This window comes from Columba livia, chromosome 12, assembly GCF_036013475.1.
Source record: "Columba livia isolate bColLiv1 breed racing homer chromosome 12, bColLiv1.pat.W.v2, whole genome shotgun sequence".
Taxonomy (NCBI): domain Eukaryota; kingdom Metazoa; phylum Chordata; class Aves; order Columbiformes; family Columbidae; genus Columba; species Columba livia.
In genome coordinates this window covers 20,615,610-20,642,980 of record NC_088613.1, presented here as the reverse complement: position 1 = coordinate 20,642,980, position 27,371 = coordinate 20,615,610, and the positions used below count along the sequence as shown (strand labels likewise).

The following is a 27,371-nucleotide window of genomic DNA, read 5'->3' as shown; positions in this document are numbered from 1 at the left end:
CGCCAGCTCATCAGGTGCCACTGCATCAGGTACTATTTCATCCCATCACGAGGCACTTTTCGGAGAGCACGGCCCTCACGCAGCCAGGCAGCGGGACTGCGAGCTCACCAGCCGCGCAGCGCTGCGGGAAAAGAGGCAGCTCTGCAGGTTTCGCCATTGTTAGTATGAGTGAAGTAAGAGCAGCAAACTCCCCCTTCAAAACCAGCAACGCAGAGGTGGAGGAAGAAGGCGTTTGACTTAGAACAACCTGACTTTATTGGTGCAAACATTAGAATTCTAGGTTGACCAGAAATATTCACAAGGACTCGGATGAAGGGGTGCGCACAGCCCCCCCGCCTTACTCACTCCTACGCAGTGTTCCCGTTCTGGAGTTTAGTCTTCGTGGATGTTGAAAAGCTTTGCTACTTCATTGAGATCATCGTGCTCCTCCCCGTCTTTGATGATCTAAAAGGAAGGAAGAATGAGTTAGAACCCACGTGTACTATGAAGAGGCAGCGCTGCAAGGCTGTACACAGTCACCAGCAGTGGGATGAATTGCTCAGAACCTGTGTGAAGTTCACCAACGTGACAACAGCACTTACTGCAGCCACACCTATACAGGAGTCTGAAACGTAGCACTATCTGCCTCCAGGAATGGCTGGAGTTAAAACCACCCTTGCTGTCCCTGTTTCTGATGTCTGGGTTTCCCTTTCCAGCTGGGGAGAACAAGTATCTTCACTTCAACAAGCAACTGACCTCAACACTGGGAAGAGCCAGTCCCTTCGCACTGATTTAGAAGAGCCAGTCTAAGTGGCTTCAACTTGAAAAACTTTTAGATGAAACCCCGAGGCCAAGGAACATACTTGGCTCTCTGATTTAGACAAAGAGCTGCTAAGAGAAGGAAGGAAAGGATCTCTCTTTCCTGGGAACGGGAGAAGTAACAGGTTTAAAGTGCATCGTGACAGCTTCAGATAGATACCAATGGAACCTCCCAACATTAAGTGCAGTTCATTTGGGGACAGACTGCCTGGGGATAGTGTGGAATCACTCTCGTAGTGACTACTGACCTTCTCCAAAGATGTTAAAAAGGACCTAAGTATAGCTGATCTGACTTTGGAGGATGCAGACAGACTAAGCACCTACTCAAGGCTGCTTCTAACACCAACTTTTTGTTGCTGTGCATCTAGGACGAGAGATGTTTAAGACTTTTAGACACCTGCCCATTAGACAAAGTAGCACAAGAAGAGAACATTTCACGCTGATGCTTTCTCGTTTGTGATTCTTGCCTGGACTTATTACAGGCCTGGAATTTCAGCCATGCAAAGGCAAGGCTTGAAGCATAAACGCGATTCAGGTTGTTTCTGTAAGAATTTTGAACAAACATGCAGGAAAGCACATGGATATCTCCCATAATTCACCCGAGACAGGGCTACCAATGGGTATTGCACAGCCCTGCTCCAGACAGAGCATCTGCATTAGTTTATCCTCATTTTAAACTGGTAGATTGATTTTGCCACAAGAAAACCCCCAATCTAAGCAGCCTCGCTGCTCGGCACTGACCTTCCGAGCAATAGGCATCCTGTTGAAGATGTTCCATAACACGATTCCCACCACAACTTTATCCCTGAGGTAGAAAATTACACCTTTGCCATAATCTTCTCCTTGCTTTGGAACTTGAGGCGTTGGGGAAGAGCTTGAAGAAATGGGAACTTCTGATGCTTCTGCTTCTGTTTCACTCTCTGATCGAATACCTGTCCCTAAAGCAAAGAGCAGAGATGTCAAACATCCAGTGCAGAAAAGCAGCAGCAGCTCTTTGCTGGTGAGAGCGGACTGAAGAGCAGGGTCCTGGAAGAGACGCAGGTGTTGTTCGTTTAGTTGCATCCAGCAAATGTTTCAATAATTCGAGAATGAAACCATCCTGACATGAAGCACAGCGCTGGCTGTTCCCGACTTCCATCACCAAAAGCAAAAGGCAGAACAGCCTGCTTCTTTAAGGCAGCAACAACAAAATAAAGACACTTAGAACCACAGCAACTCTTCTGTGCAAAACCTGATCATTTGATTGCTATGGAGGAAATTCAGCCTCCCTGGGAAAAGAAGTTTGAAGTTTGGGAAATGAGTTACCCAAGGCCTTCTTGGAGGAACGTTACGTTTGAATCCCATTTGACTATCAAAACCAGCCTTTAAAGCTTGGTGTAGGAAAGAAGCAAACCGCTTGATGTCTCCTGGAGCTCTGCAGTGAGAGGAAACTGTGGCCACTACGCAGTGAGACACAAAACCCTCATAGACGGAGGCAGCTCCCGAGCACGACTCCAGCCCTACCTGATTGCTCCGTTGCACTTTTCGGCGTGTCTTTTGCTGTTGCTTTAGCAAAAACTCCTACTGTCGGCAAGCTGCTGTCAACAAGGCCAATGGCTTCGTACCCTACATTAGGACCCAGGTCGCTCCTAGGAAGGAAGTGGAAAAAACAGAACAACTGTAGCCTTAGTGAGACAAATACAAGGCAATACCATCCGGCCCCAAACCCTTAATGACGGCGCCGTGTGAAAGAGATCGTGGTACGCAGGCTGAGCGACACGCGTGATTCTCTTCAGTTTTTGGTATGGAACAAGGTGTGAAGACGCAGCAAGTCTAAGGCCATCTGCTCCACAAAAACAGTTCAATGAACAAAAACTTCACGTACTTTAGGCCTGCGCCCTTGAAGGAAGCTGGGTGGCTTCTAAGAGCTGCACGTATCTTCACCCTTTGGAAAGCCACACATCTGACATTCAAATGTGATTATCGGGACACCGTTGGCTCCTGCAATGTGGCCAAGGAAATGCCAAAAGAAGAAATCGGCATTACCAGAACATGGACTGATGCCAGTAGGGCTTCGCAGCGCCTGTCATGTTTTCTCCAGCGAGTCTCCCGCTCACAACGGCGTGATCGTGGTGCTCCACACGCCTCCTGCCTAGTTTGATGTCATAGAAGCAAGCAGCATCCCCTGCCTGAAAAACAACCGGTGAGGACTGAGCACGGACACTGAAAGCTTAAATTAATGCACAAACAACAAAAGGCATTGTGGACAGCAACGTGGAACGAAGTGGAACTACAAACTGAGTTTTTCTGACAAACGCCAAACACCAGCACCTTACCCCACTCCCCACACTACACAAATCCCAATTTCTCAGCATTTTTCACTGATATTTGGAAAAATAAGGCAACATCCGTTATGTTTTTCCTGAGGAATCAAAGTCTCAACTCCCACCAAAAGGACTCTCAGGCAACAGAGCTCCACAACTTGCCAAGAGCACAGACTGTACTGTCCACTGCTGCACAAACAGCACTGAGAGCTGGGACCTGAGCACGATCAAGGGAGACTATAAAGCCCTGGGGTGGCAAGTGAAAAATACTGGTGCCCTTGTCATCTTTTCCTCCATTCTACCAGTTGGAGGAAAGAGGGCAGCCAGAAACAAATGCATAATGCACATTAATTCCTGGCTTTGAGGCTGGTGCCATCGTGAGGGTTTTGGCTAATAGAACATTCTTTTACGACTATAAGTTGTTAGGGAGGGATGGAATCCACCAAGGGGATCTCTGGCAGGCTGGCCAGCTTGCTGAAACAGGCTCTGAAGTGAAGAGCTTGGGCGGCAGCGTCCAAAGTGGTGATGTTCACACCATCACATCCAACCAAGGAACAAGCCAGGCCAACCAGGGCAGCGACAAATCCCCCTTAGCTGCCTCCCAGGATGTGAACCAGGCGGTCAAACACCTCGAGGTGGCTGCGGTGGATCCTTCTGCACCCCTCACAGCAAACTCGCACGCTCGATCACTTCACTGAAGTGCCTGTGCATGGAGCACAGGGAATGAACAGGAAGAATTAGAGATCTGTGTGCGGTCACAGGGTCATGGTCTCATTGCAGTTCCAGAGATGCGGTGGGACAGGTGACGTGACTGGGAGGTGAGGCGAGGTGGAGGAGCTGCACTTGATGTGAGAGCAACTGGGATGTATTGAACTGTGTCCCAGGGGGTGAAGAACAGGTTGAGTCCTTACGGGTAAAAGTTATGGGGTAGGCTAACAAGGGCGGCACTGTGGTGGGTGTTTACTACAGGCCATCTGAGCAGGACGAGAAAGTCGATGAGTCAGACCTTACTGATGCTGATAAATATCTCAAGGGTGGACCAGACTCTTTTCAGTGGTTCCCAACAACAGGATGAGGGACAGCGGGCACAGACTGAAACACGACGTTCCGTCTGAATATGAGAAACATCTTCATCTTGAGGGTAACAGAACACTGGCCCAGGCTGCCCAGGGAGGTTGTGGAGTCTCCTCTGTGCAGACATTCCAACCCGCCTGGACACCTTCCTGTGTGACCTGCTCTGGTGACCTTGCTTTAGCAGGTGGGTTGGACTGGATGATCTCCAGAGGTCCCTTCAACGCCAGCCATTCTGTGATCCTCTATGACTGTGTGATCTTTAGGCTACTCCAGCTCCTCTTACACAGCATAAATATGCAAGAACTGGCACAGTTGTTAGCGCAGCACAAAGCATGTTGTGGCGCACGGACAGACCCCACGGCTGCCGACAGGAGCTGCACTACAGCTGCTCTCATGACCTGCTACTTTTTGCCCCATTCGCCTCATGGAGGTGCACCAGCCCCAGAACTCCGTGTACTCCAACTGCCTCAGCGTCACCAGCAAACAGAAAACTCTGCAGATACTCACCACCCAGATATTGGAGCGTGCTTGCAGCTCCGCGTTCACCCTGAACCCTCCGAAGTCCGAGTCCACCTCCAGGCCAGCTGACTTGGCTAGTTCCACATTAGGCTCCAGCCCTACTGCAGCCACAATGTGATCAGTCTCCACCTGTTTGGGGATTCACAATTAGCATCCTCATTCTCTCAATGCCCCTGTAAACTTTACCCCCTCCCTGCTTTTCTATTTACCTTTCGGCCATCTTTCAGTTCAATCACCAGCCGCTTGCCACGGACGCAGACAGACTTGACCACAGCATTCGGCATGACGGTAACGCCCTCTGCAAGCAAACATAGGAAGCGTCACTGCTTGCTCGGGGTACAGCGATTTCGGCTGAAGCAGGCAGCTGTGGGGCAAACTGATGCAGGCAGAGCAGGGGCCAAGGAACCAAGGCAGAGTCCACCCAATCTTCGCTGCATGGGCCAGTGCAGCTTTGAGTGAAGCACGAGGAGAAAGAAGCCCAGCTACCAAGCTTGAAAGAGCTACCTACGTGACAATCAAAAGTACACGTGTCATATAATGACAAACTCACACCCAAAACAACTGCCCAAGGTTTTCAGGCATACTCATTTACCTATTGCTCCGTCACAGCCAGACCCAGAGGTCCCGCAAGGCAGCTTCCATGAGCAAAAGAAAGTAACTCAGACCTGTGGGTTATCAGGCCCTGCAATCTGCAGCCCCAGCTATATCCCTCCTCCCTCCATCCCCACACCGCTCACCAATGCACAGGAATAGATTCTGCACTTAACAGAGCAAATGGCAAAAAGGCATCTCACCTCTTACCAACTTTATCAGCTAAACACTACAGCAGCTGGCCTTACAAAGGTGTGTGTGTAACGCACGGGGCTGCACAACCCTTGTCTCGCAGCGACTCTAGGATGCCAGCATTGCGCTGTCACTAGTCCAACTCAGACGAGAACAGGCAGTTATCGTTAAGACAACTGGTTCCAGATTACAGGGTAAGTACAGCAGCAGGGATCGTCTGTGCAGCAACGGCCAGAGGGATAATCTCACGGGCATCAGCATTCATATTTGCTTGGCTTTCCCAGAGGAACTGCCAGGAAATCAGAGACCCACGGCAGCTGCACGCTACCCAGCCTGCTCTGTTCTGCACCCGTGCTGCATCGCAAGGGAGCCGGTCTTCCTGCGACCCCACTGACAAAACAACTGGGAGCTGTTGCACAAGGAAGAGCTGAACAGCCTGAATGCCACAGCCCTGGCACCCGCGCGGGACGAGCACTGAAGTGCAGCTTCACCTCGTCTGACTTTCTCCGTGGTCCAGTTGCTCAGATACTCAGGCAAGACTTTGCCCATATTGCCGTTCTCTGGAAACAGCTGAATCACCTCCAGGCCTCTGGTTCGTGCTGAAAGGAAAGCAAAGAGCAGGCTCCTGAGCACCCATGGATAAAGAGCAGCAGCGCAGGCTTCAGAACACAAGCACAGGCTCTCCTTTCCACAAGGAGCTTGACGCAAGTCTCCAAAACTGGGAGTTCCAGCTCCCTGGTTTTCCATGGAAGTCACAAAGTGACTGACCAGTGTTTCACACACACCTGCAAACTGCAGGGTAACACACAGCAGACTTCCCGTATTTTGGAGAAAACTTCCCTTCTTAGAAAAATGACCATAAAGACACTACTGCAGGAAGCTGCACCACTTGACAGTACAAATCCAGTTGTTCACAACCCCTTGAAAATAACAGTTTGAGGGTGGCTTTCAGCACCGAGAGAGCAAACACAACCTTTTACAGAGTGGAATGACTGTGCACTGGCCTGCAGAGCTTCCTGGGAGCCCAACTTGCACAAAGCTTTGGGGTCAGGGCTGCTGACAGCTAACGAGAGAGACAACGGAAAACCAGGCCAGGCTGTACAGCCAACAAAACACATTAAGGTTATTTCAGGCAAACCACAAGTCTGGGCAAAAAAAATCAGCAACCATGGGATGAAAAAGAAGTTTATCCTGTCGGGCTGCTTATATTGCATGTCTCTCGCTTCTGTTGAGGTGGCAGCTGAAGAGACGCTGCCCGCAGAAGCACCTTACCTCTTCTCCCCAGAGCGCAGGCCAGCTCGCTGCCAAGAAAACCACCACCAATTATTGTGACAGACTTGACTTGTCTTGAAATCTTCTCCAAATTTTTGAAGTCCTCAATCTGAAAGAAGATTTATTCCCATTTCAAATATCCTCAAACAGCAATGGCAGCAGAAGACGTTTTTCTCCAACTTCCAAATAAGAGCAACTCTCTCCCCAGCTCAGAAAGGGAAACACATTTCTCCTTCCTCCTGTTCATCTATCGCACACAAAAAATACTCTGGCTTCCTAAAGTTTGTGTGAGCTTTCCTCTGTCCAGGCAATCTCAGATTCCTGCATCTTCTCTCGCCTTTCAAGAGACATTACAATGACATTTCTAGGCACACACGTACTACAGTACATGCAGCACCACAGCTCATGTCATCTTCCCTTCCCTTCCCTTCCCTTCCCTTCCCTTCCCTTCCCTTCCCTTCCCTTCCCTTCCCTTCCCTTCCCTTCCCTTCCCTTCCCTTCCCACAGCTGAGCAGACCAGACCTCAGGGGAAGTCCAGCACAGAGCAGAAAGTTCCCATTCGGCTTCTTATTCCAAATTAATTCCCTAAACTAGAGTAAGGAGAGGGTTGCAGGCCTGTTCTAAACCCCATGTTTGCAAGAAAGCAGAGTATGTATTTTGTCTAACTTTGTCTGTGTTCTGTAAAACATTCCACAAAAGCTTTTCTGGGGCTGTATTCCTTATTCCAGTGTTGAGACCAGACCTCTGAGGAAGAATTAAGGTACCTTTCTGAGTCATGAAGTAACTGCTAGGACATCACCATTAATACAGAGTCACATATAACACGGGCACAGAATTTAAAGGTGTCCAGAACATAGAATCATTAGAATCATTGTAGAATCACAGAACAGTTCTGGTTAAGGGCCCTTCCCAGCTCCCCCAGTGCCCCCCCTGCCATGACAGGGACATCTTCACCAGCTCAGGTTGCTCAGAGCCCCGTCCAGCCTGGCCTGGGATGTCTCCAGGGATGGTTCATCTACCACCTCTCTGGCCAACCTGGGCCAGGCTCTCACCACCCTCAGTGTACAAAACTCCTCCCTCATGTCCAGCCTGAATCTCCCCTCTTTTACTAACAAAGCATCAGCCCTTGTCCTATCGCAACAGGTCCTGCTAAAAACTCTGTCCCCATCTTTCTGATTGGCCCCTTCTGAACACCCCAGCTCTCTCAGCCTGTCCCCAGCAGAGCTGTTGCAGCCTCAGATCATTCCTGTGGCTCCTCTGGCCCCTTTCCAGCAGCTCCACGTGTGTCCTGTGCTGGGGACCCAGCGCTGGACCAGCACCACAGGGGAGTTGCTGCACAACTGCGGCATCCGCTTATTCACCAGGGCTGTCAGGCTGGAGCGCTGAGCTACCCACTCGTGGTCCTGAGGGCACGCACTGCTTGCAGTCCAAACTGACTGGCAGAGTTTACATTTCTCCTGTTTTTAAAAGGTCTGGAAGGTGCAGCAAAGTCATACAGGAGGGGAACTAACTAACTAAAATAAAATCACACATTATTACAGCTCCCGGGACTGAGGCAAGCGGATGAGTGGTCTAGCAGACTCTATCATCTTTACCTGTCCAAGGAAAGGGAATAAATAGCAAATGGACTCCTGGTTACCGACCGAGGGGAGCAGCTGCCAAGGCAAGGCTGTCCTGGCCCCACAGCAGAAGAGTTAAAAAGCTGAAAATAGTGGCAGTGGCTCCGATATTTTCAACCTCCCCCGGGACCGGCAGCACCTGCAGGTTACCTTTCGGAACAGCGTCAGCCTCTGCTGTACATCCTCTCCTGCTCTTTCAATGGCAGGGAGGTTCCTTGGGGAACCACCTGAGGACAAGGGGAGAGAGAGAGAGAGAAACTAATGATACCATGGCCATGTCACTGGCAATCCAGACAATGCAAAGCTACCTTTAATGTGTACTGTGCTTTCCAAACTGTTAGTTTGCTCTGTTCCCTGGGTTTTTAACATGGAACACCTTCTGTGTGAGCACTACATGCAGCAATTTTCTTCTCAGATAAATACCACTGAATGAAAAAGCCTGGCACAAGACAAACAACAAAGAGAATAAAAACCAGCTTACCAGTGGCAATGAGACATTTGTCATAAGATATCTGGGTCCCATCATTGAGTTTCACTGTGTTGCCTCTAACATCCATATGCACAACCTGCAAAATTAAATGAGGAGAGCTCAAGCTTCCACGCTGTGTCAGCCATTCGAGTTAAACAGCACAGATTATTGATGGGAGAAGCAAACCTGGAAGTGACATTCTCCCATCTTTAAGATTAGGGGGGTGGAAGAGAGGAAGGGAGAAGACTGAAGTAGGAACTGAGACAACTTCTTTGGTAGCCATCAAAGATCAGGTTGAACTTCCCAAGATCTGAGGCCAAGAAATGGACTCAGGCACCCAGTGTTGTTCAGCAGTAAGAGGAGTCACTGAAACCTTATTTTAGCAACATATAAAAAACTGAGGAAGCAAATCTATTAGAAGCCTCATCATAAACTTTTCTACCTTCCTGCTGCCTCTGTACAATGCTCTTGCTCATGTTATAACCCACTGCTCAGATCGCTCTGCTCTCCTTACCTCCTCCTCTGACTAACATACAGCCTGATTCCCATTCTGTCACACCCCGTCTCTAGGCTCTACATATTCTTGTCCCACGCCCAAACTCTAAACTTATCCTTCCCCTTCCTCATCTTCCCTCAGCTCGCTGCTACTCCTCAGAGTATGTTCAAACTTCTCTCATGCTGTCCTTAAGATTATCTATCCTCTTCTCAAACTTGCACACATTCTCTCCTCAGCCACTATCTACAGTTGTTTAGTTTCAGTTTAGACCACAGACTCTGCTTGGGGGGAACTGTATGAGGCTAGAATAGCCAGTGCTGTACCCACCTTCTTGCCACAGAGAACTGCTACTCCACCGTTCTCTACAAAAGGCAGATCACGAACAGGCACATAGAACGACGGCGGCTGGAAATATATACTGAAAAAAGCTCCATTATCAAACAGGTTCCACTTTCTCTGCGATACCAGCTATTCAGCAACTAGCAGTGATACAAAGACAACTTTATGCATTCACGAGCTCCAGAATTCTTATTTATCTAAGAATTAGGGTCTTCACACTGTCGAAGTTCAAGGGTTTAGGTCAGTAAGGCTTTATCACAAAAGGCACGAGAATCATATGTGAGCCAGCGTCCCCAGAGCTCTGAACTGTGAAGTGACACCCTCACCTTCACTGTTAACGTATTGCATGGGATAAGCAGCACCCCTCTTGACAAGTGCCAGCACTGCCACAGCTTCCAGTCTGCTCCGCAGTGCTCGAGTGACTTGTTTGTAACATCCCAGCATCTCTGGGAAGCCACACTTGAGTCCACAGCCTACATCACGGAGTCTCAGTCAGCTACCGCAGCGCAGAGCACCACGCAGGCCCCGCACGCAGCATGCCACGCTCCGGCCCTTCTCCATCGGCCGAGCGACAATGCACACAGACACACGCACACCCCAGACACCAACACAGAAATCTGCCCACCCTCCTTCATCCTTGCTACTCGTTAGCGACACGTACCTCCTCTCCTTTCCATTCCACTGTTTGAATCGCAGAGTCTCTGTCACATGTGGATCATCTGAAAACCACAGTTCTTTGGACAGAGGTGGACGCATATAGGGCAGGGCAGGATCTTCAGACACGATCAGCACCTTCACAGAATCCCAGAATGTCAGGGGTTGGAAGGGCCCTGGAAAGCTCATCCAGTGCAATCCCCCCATGGAGCAGGAACACCCAGATGAGGTTACACAGGAAGGTGTCCAGGCGGGTTGGAATGTCTGCACAGAAGGAGACTCCACAACCTCCCTGGGCAGCCTGGGCCAGGCTCTGGCACCCTCACCGGGAACAAGTTTCTCCTCAAATTTAAGTGGAACCTCCTGTATTCCAGTTTGCACCCATTGCCCCTTGTCCTGTCACTGGTTGTCACCAGAAGAGCCTGGCTCCATCCTCCTGACACTCCCCCTTTCCACATTGATCCCCAGGAATGAGTCCCCCCTCAGTCTCCTCTTGTCCAGCTCCAGAGCCCCAGCTCCCTCAGCCTTTCCTCACACGGGAGATGCTCCACTCCCTTCAGCATCTTGGTGGCTGCGCTGGACTCTCTCCAGCAGTTCCCTGTCCTGCTGGAACTGAGGGGCCACAGCTGGACAATATTCCAGATGTGGCTATTAAATATATCAGCTGTACCAAATGCCAAAACACACTACAGGGGCTCTGAAGCAAGCACAGTGTTCAGTCATCCACACGGCTCTGCGGTAGAACAGGGCATATCTTACCCGGGCACCAGGGTCACGAGCCCGAATGGATCTGGCAGCAGCAAAAGCAGCAGTTCCTCCACCGATCAGCAGGAACGGAACATGGGATGGGACCTCAGGACGAGCTCCCGGAGCTGCAGGTGACAGATTGGACAGCTTACTGCAAATACAGCAGGGAAAACAGCCCAGCCCCAAAGAAGAGTGTGTCAGCAGATGCCTTTCACATACAGACGCCCTCTGGCAAACTGCCCCTCAAACACCGTTTCCCCCCCTCCCACCCCAGCGTACTTCCCCAGGACCACGCTGCTGCTTCACTCCCAGCTGCCTCCCTGCGCAAACCGAACTGTCAGATTTCAGCAAAGGGCTTTTTCCAAGCCAGATCTGCACAGCTGAGCTCAATGGCAGTTGCAGAGTTTTGGAACAGGCCAGTAGCACAGCCCTTGTTAGATGGGTTGGGCTCTGCTTTTCTCCGGTTAGGATATTAAGAGTGATCCACAAAACAAGCTTGAAATACCGCTACTTGGACAGCCTGTTAAGAGGTTTCAAGCCTTACTGTGCACAGGTGCCACCTGTCCAGCAGACTCTCAAAGGGTTTCACTTTATAAACTGATCTAAGAACGCCACTTACATTTGCACAGCTGGATGAAACGGTGGCAAAGTCAAAGACCCACAAAGTTCATTTCCAGCATTCAATACACAATTTCAGAAGCTTCGTGTCAGATCAAGACAGTCTGTGGACAGTAGAATCAGGAGAGCAAAACCACGCTTGGCCAGCAAGGCCCTAGAGATCCAACGTTCAGGTTTTACAGAAGGCATCAGTTTGCTGAGCTAGCACACAGCCAAAAGATGATTCAAAACATCAGGAGAAGGGATATGGCCTAAGCGTAATTCAAATCAAAAAACAATTTTCAGATTTGGAAAAGACGAACTGTAAAGTGTTTGATCCGTCTGCCTGTCGCCTTTAAGAACAAAAATCAACTTGTGAGCAAGACCAAAACTCTGCAGTGGCCATTCAGTGAACAGCTTATAAGAAAGTAAAGTTCCCTAAAATGCCCAAGCGTATTTTTCTGTAATTGTGTTCTGAAAGGAGACCAACTTTTGACTTGCTAGCAGAACGCATTTCCTCCCACATGCACGTCCTGTTTCTAAGCAACATGCAGTTAAACCGTAGGTAGGAACAAAGCAGTCAGTTAAACGTTACCATCAAGACTCACCTGCTGCGCCCTGAGGAGCAGCATCTGTATCTGCAAGAGAAGACAGTCTGGTGAAGCACAGGCTATCAGGCTATCACCAGAGCCCCCTGTGCTGGCACTGGCGAGGCCAAACCTCGAATCCTGGGCTTCGTTTTGGGCCCCTCACGCCAAGAAAGCCCTTGAGGTGCTGGAGCGAGTGGAGAGAAGGGAACGGAGCTGGTGAGGGGCTGGAGCACAAGTGTGATGGGAGCGGCTGAGGGACCTGGGGGGTTCAGCTGGAGAACAGGAGCTGAGGGGAGACCTTCTGATCTCTGAACTGCCTGAAAGGAGCTTGGAGCCAGGGGGGTCGGGCTCTGCTCCCCAGGAACAAGCGCCAGGAGGTGAAGAAACGGCCTCAAGTTGCGCCAGGGGAGGTTGAGGTTGGATCTGGGAACAGTTTCTTCCCCAAAGGGCTGTGGGGCATTGGAACAGGCTGCCCAGGGCAGTGCTGGAGTCACCAGCCCTGGAGGGTTGGACAGACACGTAGATGAAGTTCTCAGGGACATGGCTTAGCGGTGAACTTGGCAGGGTTGGGTTAATGGTTGGACTTGATGATCTAAACGTCATTTCCAACCAAAATGATTCTGTGATTCTATGACACTGCAGTTCAGGGCTGACTCAAGGAGAGCAAAGGGTTAACAGGCTCTCCATTATAAAGGGACAGCGTCTCCAGAAACGCACACTTAGCAAGACCTGTGCTTCAGCATTTAGGCTCTCACACTCTGTCCTCCAGCCTCAACCCTGACAATCATGTTTTATCCTCTCCCTCAAACCACAGCAATCAGTTTTCTGTCCTGTCTGCAGGATATTCTTTCTGTTGGTTTCCTAGTCAAGTGACCTAATACACCCTATCTTCTACGACCTAAAGCCACTGTTATTACAAAATATACCATCCTTTGGCTCACTCGTTCAGACACTGCAGTTTGAGATCTAATAAATTAAGAGACTTTCAATGCCAGAGGTGGTCCACCCACGCTCCACATACAGCCTGCAAAGCATCATCAAGAGCCTCACTAATTGCCCCAATTCCTCCCTCTGTATGTGGCCCAAACATCTTGCACGCCCAGCCCGCTACACGCGGGACAGCGATGTGGCAGGTACAGAGGATCTTGTGCCAGCAGATCGTGTTATCTCTCTGGAATCACGGTGTCTCTGCCAAAAGCAGGGCTGACTCTTTGTTTTTAGAGGTCTCAATTAGCAGCTTAGGAAACACAGACCCAAACCTAGAACTAGCAGACGAGTACCCACCGGAACGAGGTGATTCATCTTCTGGAGACCGCCCAGTTATTGATGAGACGCGGCTGGTGAATCGCTCTTTGTTTTCTCTCAATGTTTTGTATACCTGGAGAGAGGCAAGGAGATATTTACCTTGCGTATCTTACAGCATCAAGGCACCACTCTGCTTCTACCCCCTGACAGGCTTTTGTCTACCCTGCTTGCTCAGAAAAGCCTCCGCTTTCAGTTAAAGCACATGGACCAAAATACACCTCACTGAAAAAAATGCCCGTAAAGGTATGAATATGTAGCTACAAGAGCAATGCACTCAGAAACCATTCTGCTCTACATAGGATGTGAGGAATCTCAGTTGTCTGGTTGTTTTCCATAATCAATCAAACTTTCTGCAGGTGTTTGGCCTTTGGGCTACAGACCTGTTTCAAGAGGAACCAGACACAACAAAGGAAATGCAGTCGAGAGAACTCAAGGCTATTTGCAAGCTAGACCATGGCACAGGGCACAACACCAGCCTGCAGAAAAAGAATAGAAATGGAAAGCAAAAAGCAACTTCCAGCTGCAGAGAACAAGCCAACAGCCTTACTGGCTTCCTGCAGGCCAGGCGTGCCGGGCCTGGCGCTGGCAGCACTAGCGTCACCCACCTCAGCAGCTCCTCAGCCAGAGCCTGGTTGCTCAGGTACAGCCCACGTCTGAGCACCCACCTCCCGCTTACCTGGGGTGAAACTCAGGGTATGGGACAGGTATAGCCCGCGTGTCCCGGGGACACAATTCAGCGGTACAAACGAGGAGGGAACACCTTTTAAGACATCGTATTAACTTCCAAGAAAAATGGGTAATGCAGAGGAGCAAAAAACATTGAGACTGCTGGAAGCAGGCCATGGTATGAGGTTTGTCTCCTCAGTTAACATAGAAGGAAGCAAACAATTTCTTTAAGGCAAAACCTAGCCTTGGTAATAACCCATCTCACACGTGCACGACGTTAGCTTTCCTTTTGCGTTATTTATAAAAGAGGAAAAAAGCTATCGGGACAGTCTGAAGCACAACTGTCTATCCAATTATTGTATTTCAAATTATGAAAGAATACTAAAACTGGAACATTTCCAGTAAGAAGCAGAAGCCTCCCAAATGTCAAGGCATGACGGGTAACGCTGCAGCTGATGGCAAAGCACTTACTGTTAGCTGAGTGCTACGACAATCAAACTCTCTTTGAGCAGAAGTTAATGCCTTGGGGGAACTGAAATCTCTTTTACTCCCAAGCCATTCTGCATTTTGCCCATCTCCACAGTTAGGTGTTCTGTAGCATAGTAAGTAGTCTCTAACAACTGTGGAATGTAACACCAGGCATGAAAAAGCACAGGCAGACAAAAGCTTATCTAGGGAACTGAAGCAGCATCAAAAATACCAGAAAACAAGAACTCATCAGCGCTGAAAAGAATGGAGATATTTTTAAAGCCTTTTGCTTAAACATATAACAGTCATGGTTAACAAAACTCCCTCTGCTTTGCAAGCAGAACCATGAAGTGCTTAAGTGAGCCCGCAGGGCAGCATACAGCAAATTATATCTGATCCCTTAGAGAAAAATTCCTATGGTATACATGCAAAATATCAAAGCAGGTCTTCAGGGAAATTGTTTTCAAAGGGACAATGCCAAGCTCTTCCTGGTCAGGAACACGGCTGTGTGCGCCGCCCCATAACACAGGGATGTTCCTTCTCTGAAGAAATCACAAAGTCAGCCAAACTCCTTTCCTCTAGCATACTTACGCTTAGCTGATTATTTCTCTATTTTGCATGCCAACATTACTGATGTCAGAATAGATGTGTTAATTAATTTGTGCCTCCCTGGTGGTTACAAATGGAAGATGGCCCGTTTTGGTTTGAGATTTATTTAACATGGAAGAGTTAAACTTAAGGCAGTTTTTCCCATTTAGAACTCTGCTGTTTGAGACTATCAAATCTGTAAACTTCAATTATTTGACAACATCCCTTGAAATTAAATATCTGAGGGAGCACAAAGATGGTTTAGTTAACATATAGAAAGATACCCTCCCTCCACCCGCTCACCAAATCACAACACATTTATTGAAGCGTCTTACATAAGCTCCTGTCCCAGTGACTGTTCCTCCTACAATTAAGTATAACAATAGGTTGCTGCCAGCTTTGCCAGGAACACCTGAAGACGTCAGGGGTCTAGAAGGGCATCTGAGATGGTGACATTGCAAAACTGCAGGTGAAGACAGGCAACGAAAGACAAGAAAGGGAAAGAACTGCATATTAAGAAGGACTCTTGATTAAACAGATCTTGGGAAAAGTAGGATGTGCTCTATAATTTCAGTTACCTTGTTTGCCAGAAAAAGCACAGCAAGGCACAGTAAAGAATGTCTAGCGGGAACAGGAGAAAGACGATGTAAACTTAGGGCCCATCCACTCGCAGGTAATGCTGCTGCTGTTCTGGGAAGGTGATTTACTCTCTAAGTTGGGCTGAAAAGCTTTATTCTTTTGAATCTTTTGGGTAGGACAAAGATGTACGCTCACCCACTTTGGGTTGATTTGGTGTACTTACACAGGCTGAACACCAATGCTCTGAATTGAGATGGGGCAAAGAATGGCTTATTTTGGTATGAAAAGTGTATGCCATCCAACTCTCCCTCCTATCACATACAAGACACCAGACAGAGCTGTAGTTGGTCATAGTATTTATAAAAAGAATGCCTTTGTAGCTAAAGAAACCTAAAAGGTAACTGAAATTACAGTATTAAACAAACAAACATCATAAGAAGTTAATTTCCAGCCAGCTCAGTTAGCTCCCCTTGAAGATTTCTGAAGGAGGAAATAGCTACAGAGGTAAAAAGCTAAGTCAAATTAGCTAAAATACACAAAACGCTTGACAGGAGAGATGGATTGCAGCTTCTTTTCATGAACTACCTTTCTACTTACATAGGCACCCGCTCCTAACGTTGATAAGCCCACAATAAGGACAAAAATAGAACTATCGCCTTTGCCCCCGGGCACACCAGAGCCAGCCACTTGTCTGCTCATCTGCAGTTCTATGGGAACATTCCAGCGCTGCAACAAGTTGCCTAAGGAATACAATTTATTAGAGAAAAATGCAAAAAAGACTGTCAACACACAGTTATGTTTTGAAATTTGGAGAGCAAGTAATTTCTGAACCAAGTAAACGAGCTACTTGTTTGCAACGCCCAGTACCACATCTGAGCGACTGTAGTGAATTCCTCTCTGCCGCGAACAAACGGCTCCAGGCAGATGTGGATACCAAAAACATCTGTGAGATCAAAGAGTAACTGCACAAATTCCTAGCAGGAGCAGCTACTGGGGAGCTAAAAAGGCACTTTCCAGCTGAAGGAGCCTTCCGTCGCTGGGAGAGCACCGTGGAGATGCTCATGTACTGCGGGTCTGCTGTTCCTCAAGCAGTAGGTGTGGTCATACCTGCAAAAAGTCCCTTCACCAACAGCGCTTAAACCACCAGCAGAAAGGAGCTTCTGCTGACAGAAAGGAGTAGCGAGGTTTGCCAGTCCAGATAAGGCATGTACCAGCTGGCAAGTCAAATAGTGCAGTGGCTGAAGGGCTGCAGAACAACTTGTTTCACTATAGTTGAACTACATCTGTCCCAGGCGGATCTGCAAACAGAGCAATCGGGCTGATCGCTCCGAGCGCTGTGTTTATAACACAGGCGGTAAGTGCTGGGGCTTTTCTGGAGAATGTTTTCCCACCTGACGCGGAAAACTCCTTCCACCTCCTCTGATACTGAGGTGCCACGCCAACCGCTACAGCCCTTCGCTCGCGCTGCCTAAATGCACATGTTTATGCTGCAAACCCCCAGCAAAGTCACAAGCATCCAAATGGAGCCAAACAGCTCCTACTTCAGCAGCAAAAGCGTTTTGATCCAATCACCTCCTAACTCACAGAATCCCAGAATGCCAGGGGTTGAAGGGCCCTGGAAAGCCCATCCAGTGCAATCCCCCCATGGAGCAGGAACACCCAGATGAGGTTACACAGGAAGGTGTCCAGGCGGGTTGGAATGTCTGCACAGAAGGAGACTCCACAACCCCCTGGGCAGCCTGGGCCAGGCTCTGCCACCCTCACCCCGAACAAGTTTCTTCTCAAATTTAAGTGGAACCTCCTGTGTTCCAGTTTGTACCCATTGCCCCTTGTCCTGTCACTGGTTGTCACCAGAAGAGCCTGGCTCCATCCTCCTGACACTCCCCCTTTCCATATTGATCCCCAGGAATGAGTCCCCCCTCAGTGTCCTCTTGTCCAGCTCCAGAGCCCCAGCTCCCTCAGCCTTTCCTCACACGGGAGATGCTCCACTCCCTTCAGCATCTTGGTGGCTGCGCTGGACTCTCTCCAGCAGTTCCCTGTCCTGCTGGAACTGAGGGGCCACAACTGGACACAATATTCCAGATGTGGTCTCCCCAGGGCAGAGCAGAGGGGCAGGAGAACCTCTCTCGAGCGCCCAAGGGGTGTGGGCACCCCCTGCCCGCTACCGGCAGCACAGAGCCGGGGGCAGCTCCGCCAAACCGCGGGGCCCGACGGCGACCTGCCCACCCGGGCACACAGGCCCGGCGCGGCGGGAAGGGGCGCCCCGACCCGCGTGTGCGGGAAAGCCAGCGGCAGGATCCCGCCCGCCGCCCCACGCCAGACCCCCGCACCCGGGCCTACCGCACCAGCAGAGACCCGCGGGCCGCCCGCCGCCCTGCCGGGGAGACCGGCCCCGGCCCCGGCCCCCACTGACCTGCGGCGGCGCGGCCCCGAGCCGCGGGGCTGAGGGGCCGCAGGGCGCGCGCCAACCCCCCCGCGGCGGCGGCGGCCACGCGGCAGCGAAACATGTCCCCGTGCGCCTCAGGTCGCCTCCCGCCGCTCCCGGCCCCGCCGGCCCGACCCCGCCGCCCGCACCGCGCATGCGCCACCGCTCCGCTTCCCCCCTCCATTGGCCACCGCTGCCGCGCCTCCCCCGACCCTTCCGGGCGGCCCCTCTGTCCCGCCGTCTCTGTGGTGGCGCCGCCATGTTGCGGCCGCCCCTCCGCCTCCCGCCCCGCCGCGCTGCCGCCACTGCTGCGGGGCCCGGCCGCCGCCTCCTGCTCTCCACGCCCATCTTCTACGCTAACGGGCCGCCGCACATCGGCCACCTGTATTCCGCTCTGCTGGCCGACGCGCTGCACCGCTACCGCGGGCTCTGCGGCGCCGGCCCGGGCCGCCTCTCCACAGGTGAGCGCGGGCGCCGCGCTACCCGCACCCCCCGGGTCCCCGGCCCGAGGTGTCCCCGGGGACGCGGCCCCACGGCCTCTCTGCCGTTGCAGGGACAGACGAGCACGGGCTGAAGATCCAGCAGGCCGCGGCCGCCGCGGGAACGTCGCCCCCGGAGCTGTGCGAGCGCGTCTCGGCGCTGTTCCGCCAGGCCCTGGCCCGGGCCGCCGTCTCCTTCACCGACTTCACCCGCACCAGCGCGCCCGCGCACCAGCGAGCCGTGCGGCACTTCTGGGGCGCCCTGCGGGACGGCGGCGCTCTCTACAAAGGGGCGTACGAGGGCTGGTACTGCACGGCCGAGGAGACCTTCCTGCCCCCCGGGCAGCTCGCCGAGCGCAGGGACGCCCGGGGACAGCCCTGCAAGGTGTCTCTGGAGACCGGCCACCAGGTAACGGCACCCGCAGCGCCCTGCGCCAGTGCGGCCGCTCCGTGGGAGCACCGCACGCTGCTCTGCTGCTCCAGCCTGGCTCGATTTGCGGGTGTTTAATGCTTCCTTTTGTAATTCACGTCGGCCAAGGCTTGCCTGTAGTTCATAGGTCTCTTCTGCGTTTATAGCAATGTGTGACTACACAAGGGAGAGCTGCCAAATCCCCAAACGGGAGATGCAAATTCACAGAATCCCAGAATGTCAGTGGTTGGAAGGGCCCTGGAAAGCTCATCCAGTGCAATCCCCCCATGGAGCAGGAACACCCAGATGAGGTTACACAGGAAGGTGTCCAGGCGGGTTGGAATGTCTGCACAGAAGGAGACTCCACAACCTCCCTGGGCAGCCTGGGCCAGGCTCTGCCACCCTCACCCCCAACAAGTTGCTTCTCATCTTCCAGCGGAACCTCCTGTGTTCCAGTTTGCACCCATTGCCCCTTGTCCTGTCACTGGTTGTCACCAGAAGAGCCTGGCTCCATCCTCCTGACACTCCCCCTTTCCATATTGATCCCCATGAATGAGGGCCCACTTGAGGGACTCCACTAGAGTGCCACGGGAAGGATTCAGCTGCTATTGGGTTCATGGCCCGTTGGCCTGGAAACAGTGTTTTAAAGCGCTAATGAAAGGATTTAGCTGTGCAGAGGGATAAAGGTGTTTATAACTGAGGTTTGCAGAGTTTCGGACCTGTTTTGTGAGGCAGTTCAGTTTGGCCTCTGGACACTTTTCATCAGTCTTGTTACATGGGTTTTGGCCCTGCCTAAAACACTGTATCATCTGCCTGTGGTTTGGTCCGATGAGTGAGCAGTGCTGCAGCCCGGAGTGTGGTACCTGACCGAGCGTCTGCCACTCTGCTCTCTGCGGGGTGTCAGGAGTTCCGTGATTTAATGCAGGGCCTCCAGACAATCGTGCTTCAGAGCTACGCAGAGGCTCTTCCCTTGTGACGCTTGGGCAAGGCTGGGGCATAGGAGTGTCGGTTCACACAGAAAAGGGTATGTTGGCAAATGGTATCTCTTGGTGAAGTACCTAATGTACTTGGGGAACAGATGAATTTTCCAGGCAGATTAATGATTCTTTAGGTCTAGAATAGAGTCAGCAGGGTTCAAAGTCAGATATACCCTGAGAACAATTACTTGCCTTAGCTGCATATCAGACTCTCCAAGAGAAACAGTAATGTTCCTGGTGCACAGAAGATGTTGCCAGGTGGTGGAAAGACATGGTAGGTGTTTATCTCCAACCAGAGACAATTGGGTAGTTCGTTGCTTGAGGATTTTATGGAGGAAAAGGGAGAGTTTACAACATGCCATAAAACCCATGCTTCTGATGAATCTTTGCTCTGGTATCCGGTAAAGCCTGGGGGTGAAAATGTGTAGCTCATCTTTAAATGTTGTTCTTCAAGTCTTCCTTTAACACTGAGAGATCAGGGTCTGTTCTGTAGGAAACAATCCTCGTCCTTCACTCTGTTACTGTGCTTTTGTGTCATTTATTGCGCAGAACAGCTGGAGGGGATGCTCACAGCGTGGTCAGGGTGTGGAGCACCGGCCTGCAAGAGGTGCAGGGAGCTGGGCCACTTCAGTTTGGCAAAGAGGAGGTGGAGGGACCAGCTCATAGCAGCTGTGCTGTTCTGTACTCGCTGGGAGCGGGGCTGCATTTGTTGAAGAATTGCATTCATCGCTCGGGTCCAGCAGGGAGACGGTGCATGTGGGGCTGCAGGGATTCTCTCTGGTGAGGAAACTGGCTGGAGTGGGGAACCCCCTGTCCAGGAAAAGCCCTGGGGGGGTTGCTGAACAACCTGAGCACGAGCCAATGTGCACTGGCACCAAAGGCAGCCAGCGGGATTACCCTGGGTTTTACAAAGAGGAGCAGTGATCTCCCTCTACTCAGCACTCCAGTGACCACATCTAGGTACCGCATCCAGTTTTCCGTCCCCCAAAACAGGAAACACAATTCAGAAACTGGATTAAGTTCAGTGGAGGGCCACCAGCAGGGTTAGGGTGCTGAGCACTTGTCATTTGAGGAAACGCTGAGGGAGCTGGCTTCTTGAGCTCTATGGAAGATGGGATTTTGGAGGAGCCTAGTGGCAGGAGCTCTACAGTAGCTACAAAGAGATCATCAAGACGGTGGAGCCAGGTTCTTCTAATGGTACGTGGCAGGAAGGTGAGAGAATGAATGTAAGTTGAAACAAGAGAGGTTCAGACTGGATTTAAAGAGAAACTTTGGCCATGAGGGCAGGCAAGCAGCAGAACAGGCTGCCTGGGGAGATTTGCAGTCGCCATCCTCAGAGGTTTTCAAGCCCCGAGTAACCTGTTCTAACCCTGTAGGTGACCCTGCGGTGAGCGGGAGGCTGGACCAGAGGCTTCCCGAGCTGTCCTGTGCTCCTCAGGTCAGGGCTGTCGGAAGATGGGGAGAGGTGGCGCGCAGACTTCTCTGCAGGGCACATATTCCAGTCCCTGTTCACGGGCAAGCCTTGAACAAAGACTCCGGTTTTGCAGGTTGTTATAATTGCTCTGCCCTTTATCAACCTCTCTGTGTGCTCCGGGCTCTAACTTACCAGTTCTCAGGAGACGGCCCATTTCTAATCTCTTCTCCCGCTGAACTGCTTTCTGCTCACCTTTTCTGCGGGCGGCTGGTTGGTGGGGAGCTCAGCTCAGAGCAGATGATGTCAGATGGGCTCTTCAGAGCCAAACACCAGACTTGGTCAGCGTTTCAGAAGAAACACTTGCAGGTCCCGCTTTGAGATGGCTTTTGTGTCCTGAGTTGCTACCAAAAGGATCGCTGGATCGTGTAAAAGGGAATATTGGATGGAGGACACGGCATAAGCTCTGTGTGAAGCGTCACCCTGGGCAGCTGAGAGCTGATACCCAGAAACTGGAAAAGATTATAGGAAAACATCAAGAATTCAAGGGGTGAGAGGCAACCAAAACGTTTTTGTGTAACTTGTTTATGATTTGCGTAGGGAAGAATATTTCTCTTGAGGTGATAAATTCAACTACATCATAAAGCAGTTTAATAGCACTGGGATTAGTTACCCCTTGGGCTCTGTCAGCTTGAGGTGTGGTGGGCTCTTCACTGTTTGTATTGAGACCGAAGCACTTTCTGTCTGAGTCAGAAGTTGTTGGGTTCAGTGCTAGAAACGGAAACTCTCCTGTGTAATGCCAAAGCCTGACATTTCTTATCTTAGAGCTTTATTTAGCTTTAAAAGTAGGAATTCTTGACCTAGACATAGATCTCTTTGAGTGCCTTTATGCAGCTCACTCATACTATATCTACCCACAAAGTTTTCATTGTTTTAGCTAAATGTGTCATTTAATGAATTTAAAGGTGTGGGAGAAGTGCTGTCAGTACTTAAACATAATTAATGGCTAACTAAGTTAGAACCTAAGATGCCCTAATGCTTAGATTGGGGAAAAAGAGGGACATAGTGCCTAGGAGAAAAGCAGGGGCACCCACCAGGATTGTTAGCATTGAATTAACAATCTCATTCTGTCTTTTCTGGATTTTCTACTATTATTGCAATACTATGTGTTCTCTTCTCCGTAATTCTTGCCTGATGACACGTAGATCTGGCTGCTGGGAAGGTAGTTCCTTCCCTGGGGGCGTGAGTATCTTGAAAAGCAGCATGCGGAGCCATCCCGAGCACCCGTGTCCTTACATGTTGCGTGGGAGAACCTGGACAGGAGCCTCTTCCTAGTCATAGAAAGACACGGGGAACTCCCTGTGTAGTGGGGAGCACACCGGACACAGAGGGAGTGTGCAACGAACGCCGCGCTGTGACAATGCTTTGTGCTAATTGCAAAACCATTTGCAGACCGTTTGGGCTGTAATTATTTTCTCTCCTGCCTCCTCAGGTGCACTGGACCAAAGAGGAGAATTACATGTTCAGGCTCTCAGCGTTCCGGGACCCATTGTGGAAGTGGCTCCGGAACAACCCCCGTGCCATTGCCCCTGACCCTTTCTACCAGCACGTGCTCCGCTGGCTGGAAGAGGACTTGCCGGACTTGTCGGTCTCTCGTGAGCGAAGCCGGCTGCACTGGGGTATCCCTGTCCCCGGTGACTCCACACAAACTGTTTACGTTTGGGTCGATGCCTTGGTGAACTATCTGAGCGTGCTGGGCTACCCGGAGACGCACGGCGAGTGGTGGCCTGCGGCACATCATGTTGTGGGCAAGGACATCCTAAAGTTTCATGCTGTGTACTGGCCCGCGCTGCTGATGGCAGCAGGGCTGCCCCCCCCCGAGCGGATCTTTGTGCACTCCCACTGGACTGTCCGTGGGCAGAAGATGTCCAAAAGCCTGGGCAACGTGATTGACCCCTTTGCTTGCTTTGGACAGTACACAGTAGATGGATTTCGGTACTTCTTGCTAAGGCAGGGGGTACCTGAGCGGGATTGTGACTATTATGACGAGAAGGTTGTGAAGCTTGTGAATTCGGAACTGGCAGATGCGCTCGGAGGGCTTCTGAATCGGTCAACAGCCCTCAGCATTAACCCCAGCAACACTTACCCGTGTTTCTCAGAGTCCTGTTTTCCAAAGATCTTGGATTCCGGGGAGACAGAAGGCACGGGTAGAGTCTCTGCCGAAGACTACGAGTTCGTGGCATCTGTGGCTTCTCTGCCTCTGCAAGTGGCTGGTTATTTTGAAGGTTTCCAGATCTACAAGGCTTTAGAATGCATTGCCGTGTGTGTAAGGCAGACCAACAGTTTCTTCCAGAGACACAGGCCTTGGAAACTCAACCGAAAAGACCCCGCAGAGCAGCTCTGGCTTGACACCATCATCCACGTTACGCTGGAATGCCTGCGTGTCTACGGGACTCTGCTGCAGCCCGTGATCCCACACACTGCAGACAAGTTGCTTTCCAGACTGGCTGTTGAGCCAGAAGAGAGGGGTCTCTCCAGTTTGACATTTCTGCCACGTTACAATGGGCAGCCCTGTCCCTTCGAAGGGAGACAGCTCGGCCCTGACACCGGCGTCTTATTTCACAGACTAGAGAAGCCAGGACAGCATCAGACAGAAACCAAGAAGCTCTAGTCTCTGACAAATGGCTTCTGTAAATAAAAGCCTCCGGCAACTCCTGGAAAACGTTGTCTTTGTTAAAAGAGTGTTTCTCCTGTCTCTTGGTGGTGGTGTAAAGGGGATGAGTTGAAAACTGAGCTGAGCAGGGCCATGGCACAGGTCTCTGCCTGGTGGGGGAAGCAGGCACACGGGGGCAGATCGGTGCATGAGCGGGGCTCAGAGCTAGGAGAGCTTCCAGAATGAGCTGAAGACACAGCCTAGGTTTGAATATTGCTGCCTTTTTTTTTTTTCCCTGATGTATTTTATGAGACATAAAAGGGAGCTGAGACAAATATTTATCCCCTTTAAACAGGGAACCCTTCCTATACAGTCGTGGGGCTCCAAAAGCCTATGTCTCCTATCTTCCCTCCTGGCCTCTTCTCTTTTCTGGTGTGAGGAGCAGCTCGGGTGCTCTGCTGAGGACGTTTGAAACCTGAACGTGGCAGCCAGTCTGCTCAGCAGTCCCTTCAGAGACAGCAGCTCCCCGACTTGCTTCCTTGCTCATTCCAGGAACCCCCCTTCAGGCTGCTATTCAGACTGAGTCTCCAGGAGGATCAAACTGCCCCTGAGGAAAGAATGAGTCTCTTCTGGGGCCTTCTCGGTGTTGTCTCAGCTTGCGCAGGGAGAGGGCTGAGCGGCAGTTCTACAGCCGATGTCCTCATCTCAACTGGTTTTCGGCCAGGAGAAGCAGCTGGGAGTAGTCAGGAATGGTTTTTTGGAACATGGTCCAAATGGATCTGTTGGGTCCATCAGCTGAGATTGCTTTATGGGCCAAAACCCTGGTTCAGCTGATGTCTACATGAGCCTTGAGGGGCAGGATCCCTTTTGTGTGACTGTTCTTTATACCAGCGGTTCAGTGGTCAAGTGGGTGGCCTCACCCAGCTTGCACAGACCTGCAGACATCACCACAATTGAAAAGGAAAGAGGTGTTTCAGGCCCAGACCGAATTTCATGAGGCTTTTCCAATAGCTGGGTGGTTTACTGCACCCTCTTGGTTTCATTTCAGTGCTGCTGGAAGCAGGCAGCTGAGCACTGATACTCTGGGTCAGTTGTGACCTCTTGGGGACCTCTGGTAAATCCTTCCCAGCCTTTTGCTCCCCCGCTTCCCACCAAGAGCCTACACTGCAGGAGCCTTCTTGTACCAGTGGCCGATTTTAGGGGCTGTGATCTCTCCTGGGCTGCGTTACCGGGGCAGCGAGAGCAGCGCGGGGAGCGCCAGAGCCTTCCCTGGGACGGGGTGGCAGTGGAGACAGCCCCGTGTGAGGTGTGAGCAGGGGGACGCTCTGCTCAGCCCGGTGGGGGAGCTGCAGGAGGAAGGAGAAAGGTTAAAGAGCAGCAGGGTGTCTGAGAAGGAGGCTGGTGGGACCATGCTCCGGCCTCCCTGAGCCGGGACATCTACCAGGAAACAAACCAAGATCGAGGGTCCTGTATCCTCCCCCACCAGGCTGAAGACAGTAGCTCAGGAGAAAGGAGGTGTAAGGAACATTTGACAAAGAACTGTTGTTTTTACATAACTGAGGACCTGGTGCCTGACCCCAGCAGGAGGGAAGGACCAAGAGACTATGAATCCTTAATGTAAAACACAGTCTCTTCCCGGAACATATACTGATACGTGTATGCACACTGATACCTGTATTTACAAGTTAATTTAGGGGGAAGGGCAGCCAAAGTACCAGGAATCCATATCTTAGATTGATAAGGGGAAGGGTCTGTATGTAAACTGAGGCAGGGTCGGTGATCTGTAAACCCTGAAGTACCAACCAATGGGGAACAGGGGAGGGAAGTTGCCACCGGGATTTTGGGGGGATACAAGCAGGGGCTTTTTGCCCTATTACCTGTGCCTGCCTTTAGGTAGAACACCCAGTGTGGCAATATTGTTATTTAAAAAATTGCTTTGCTGAGAGATCCTGCCTGAGCCCGTTATATTTGCAAAATAATGGTTTCCTACAAAGCAAACGGAGGCGAGTCCACACTCAGGGCGGCAGGAGAGCCCTCTCCTTGCCCCCTCGCCCTCCCAGCTGCCGCTGTACAACAGGTATGAGGCTCTGGATGTGGAAGGCAACAGATGATGAGGATGAAGGTCCATCTACACCACACGTGCTGACAGGATCAGTATTATGGCCGCCTCCACCAGGCAGAAAAGACAGGTTATAGTCGTAGGTGACTCCCTGCTAGGGTGTACAGGGGGTCCACCATGCCGGACAGACCCTCCTCTCAGGGACGTCTGCTCCATTCCTGGGGCCTGGGTTAAGGACATCGCCAAGAAACTTCCCAGCTTGGAACGGCCCTCGGGCCACTGCCTGTTACTGCTCTTCTGTGTGGGTGGTGATGAAGCTGTGACCCGTAGTCCAAGGGCCATCAAAAGAGACTTCAGGGCCTTGGGACAGTCAGTGAGGGAATCGGGAGCACAGGTGATTTTACCTCCTCTCTCCTTCCATTGGCAGGCAGCAGCACTGGGAGACACGCATGGATGCGGTCTGTTAATACATGGCTCTGCGGGTGGTGCCACCACCACAGTTTTGGGTTTTTTATAATTGGATGGCCGACACGGCAGCGGGTTTTGCTGGTGCTGGATGGGATTCACCTTTCTCAAAGGGGGAAGACAGGAGCTAGCAAGGGCTTATCAAGAGAGCTTTAAACTAGACGTGATGGGGGAGTGCGACAATACCAGGCTGTCACCTCCTGGCCAGAGGTACAAGAAGGGGAGAGGTGACTCAGGTTCATGGGTCCCCTTGGTTGGAAAACAGTATATGTAATACTTAAAGTCAGTGAACAACACCTCATATTTTGCAGCTCGGCCCAATTAACAGATGTTTCGGCAGCAGAAAGGTTCACCTAATTGGTTGCCTAATTGGTGAACAGTTTAACAGCAAAAGGATTTACATAAAGGAGTTCGCGGCACATGTGGGGTTGTAAGCCTTATGTTACTGTAATGCTCACGGGAGGGGAGGCAAAGAAACAGGAAGGAAGGGAGGGAGGGAGGGAGGGAGGGATTCTACCACCCTTAGGGCTCCGCAGCGTGGATGATGGGACTTGTAGTCTGGGTCCAGTGATGTGTGGCCTCTGGTGTCTCATGGTGAGGATGCTGGGGTTTGTATTTTGGGAGTGC

At 51.2% G+C, this 27,371-nt stretch overlaps 2 protein-coding genes across 6 annotated transcripts; one reads left to right on the top strand and one right to left on the bottom strand.

Annotated features, from left to right (window-relative positions):
* Nucleotides 1-231: 231 nt before the first annotated feature.
* On the bottom strand, nt 232-18,897 carry AIFM1 (apoptosis inducing factor mitochondria associated 1). Of its 5 annotated transcripts, XM_065028162.1 has the most exons (18): nt 18,280-18,310; nt 16,464-16,606; nt 15,623-15,750; nt 13,545-13,638; nt 12,279-12,308; nt 11,086-11,198; nt 10,334-10,464; nt 9,661-9,751; nt 8,850-8,934; nt 8,519-8,595; nt 6,750-6,858; nt 5,969-6,076; nt 4,904-4,992; nt 4,683-4,823; nt 2,824-2,966; nt 2,302-2,426; nt 1,540-1,736; nt 232-444 (listed from the first exon to the last, which is right to left on the bottom strand). In XM_065028162.1, the coding sequence occupies exons 7-18, from the start codon at nt 10,426-10,428 to the stop codon at nt 373-375; spliced, it is 1,332 nt and encodes a 443-aa protein (XP_064884234.1). In that variant the 5' UTR covers nt 10,429-10,464; nt 11,086-11,198; nt 12,279-12,308; nt 13,545-13,638; nt 15,623-15,750; nt 16,464-16,606; nt 18,280-18,310; the 3' UTR covers nt 232-372. The 5 variants fall into 5 exon arrangements, with proteins under 5 accessions (XP_064884234.1, XP_064884233.1, XP_064884232.1 ...); XM_065028161.1 differs by lacking the exons at nt 15,623-15,750; nt 18,280-18,310 and adding an exon at nt 18,674-18,897; XM_065028160.1 differs by lacking the exon at nt 15,623-15,750 and having other exon boundaries at nt 18,280-18,475.
* MARS2 (methionyl-tRNA synthetase 2, mitochondrial) lies at nt 18,525-24,289 on the top strand. Its single transcript, XM_065028163.1, has 3 exons — nt 18,525-18,752; nt 18,845-19,179; nt 23,060-24,289. The coding sequence occupies exons 1-3, from the start codon at nt 18,551-18,553 to the stop codon at nt 24,236-24,238; spliced, it is 1,716 nt and encodes a 571-aa protein (XP_064884235.1). The 5' UTR covers nt 18,525-18,550; the 3' UTR covers nt 24,239-24,289.
* Nucleotides 24,290-27,371: the final 3,082 nt, after the last annotated feature.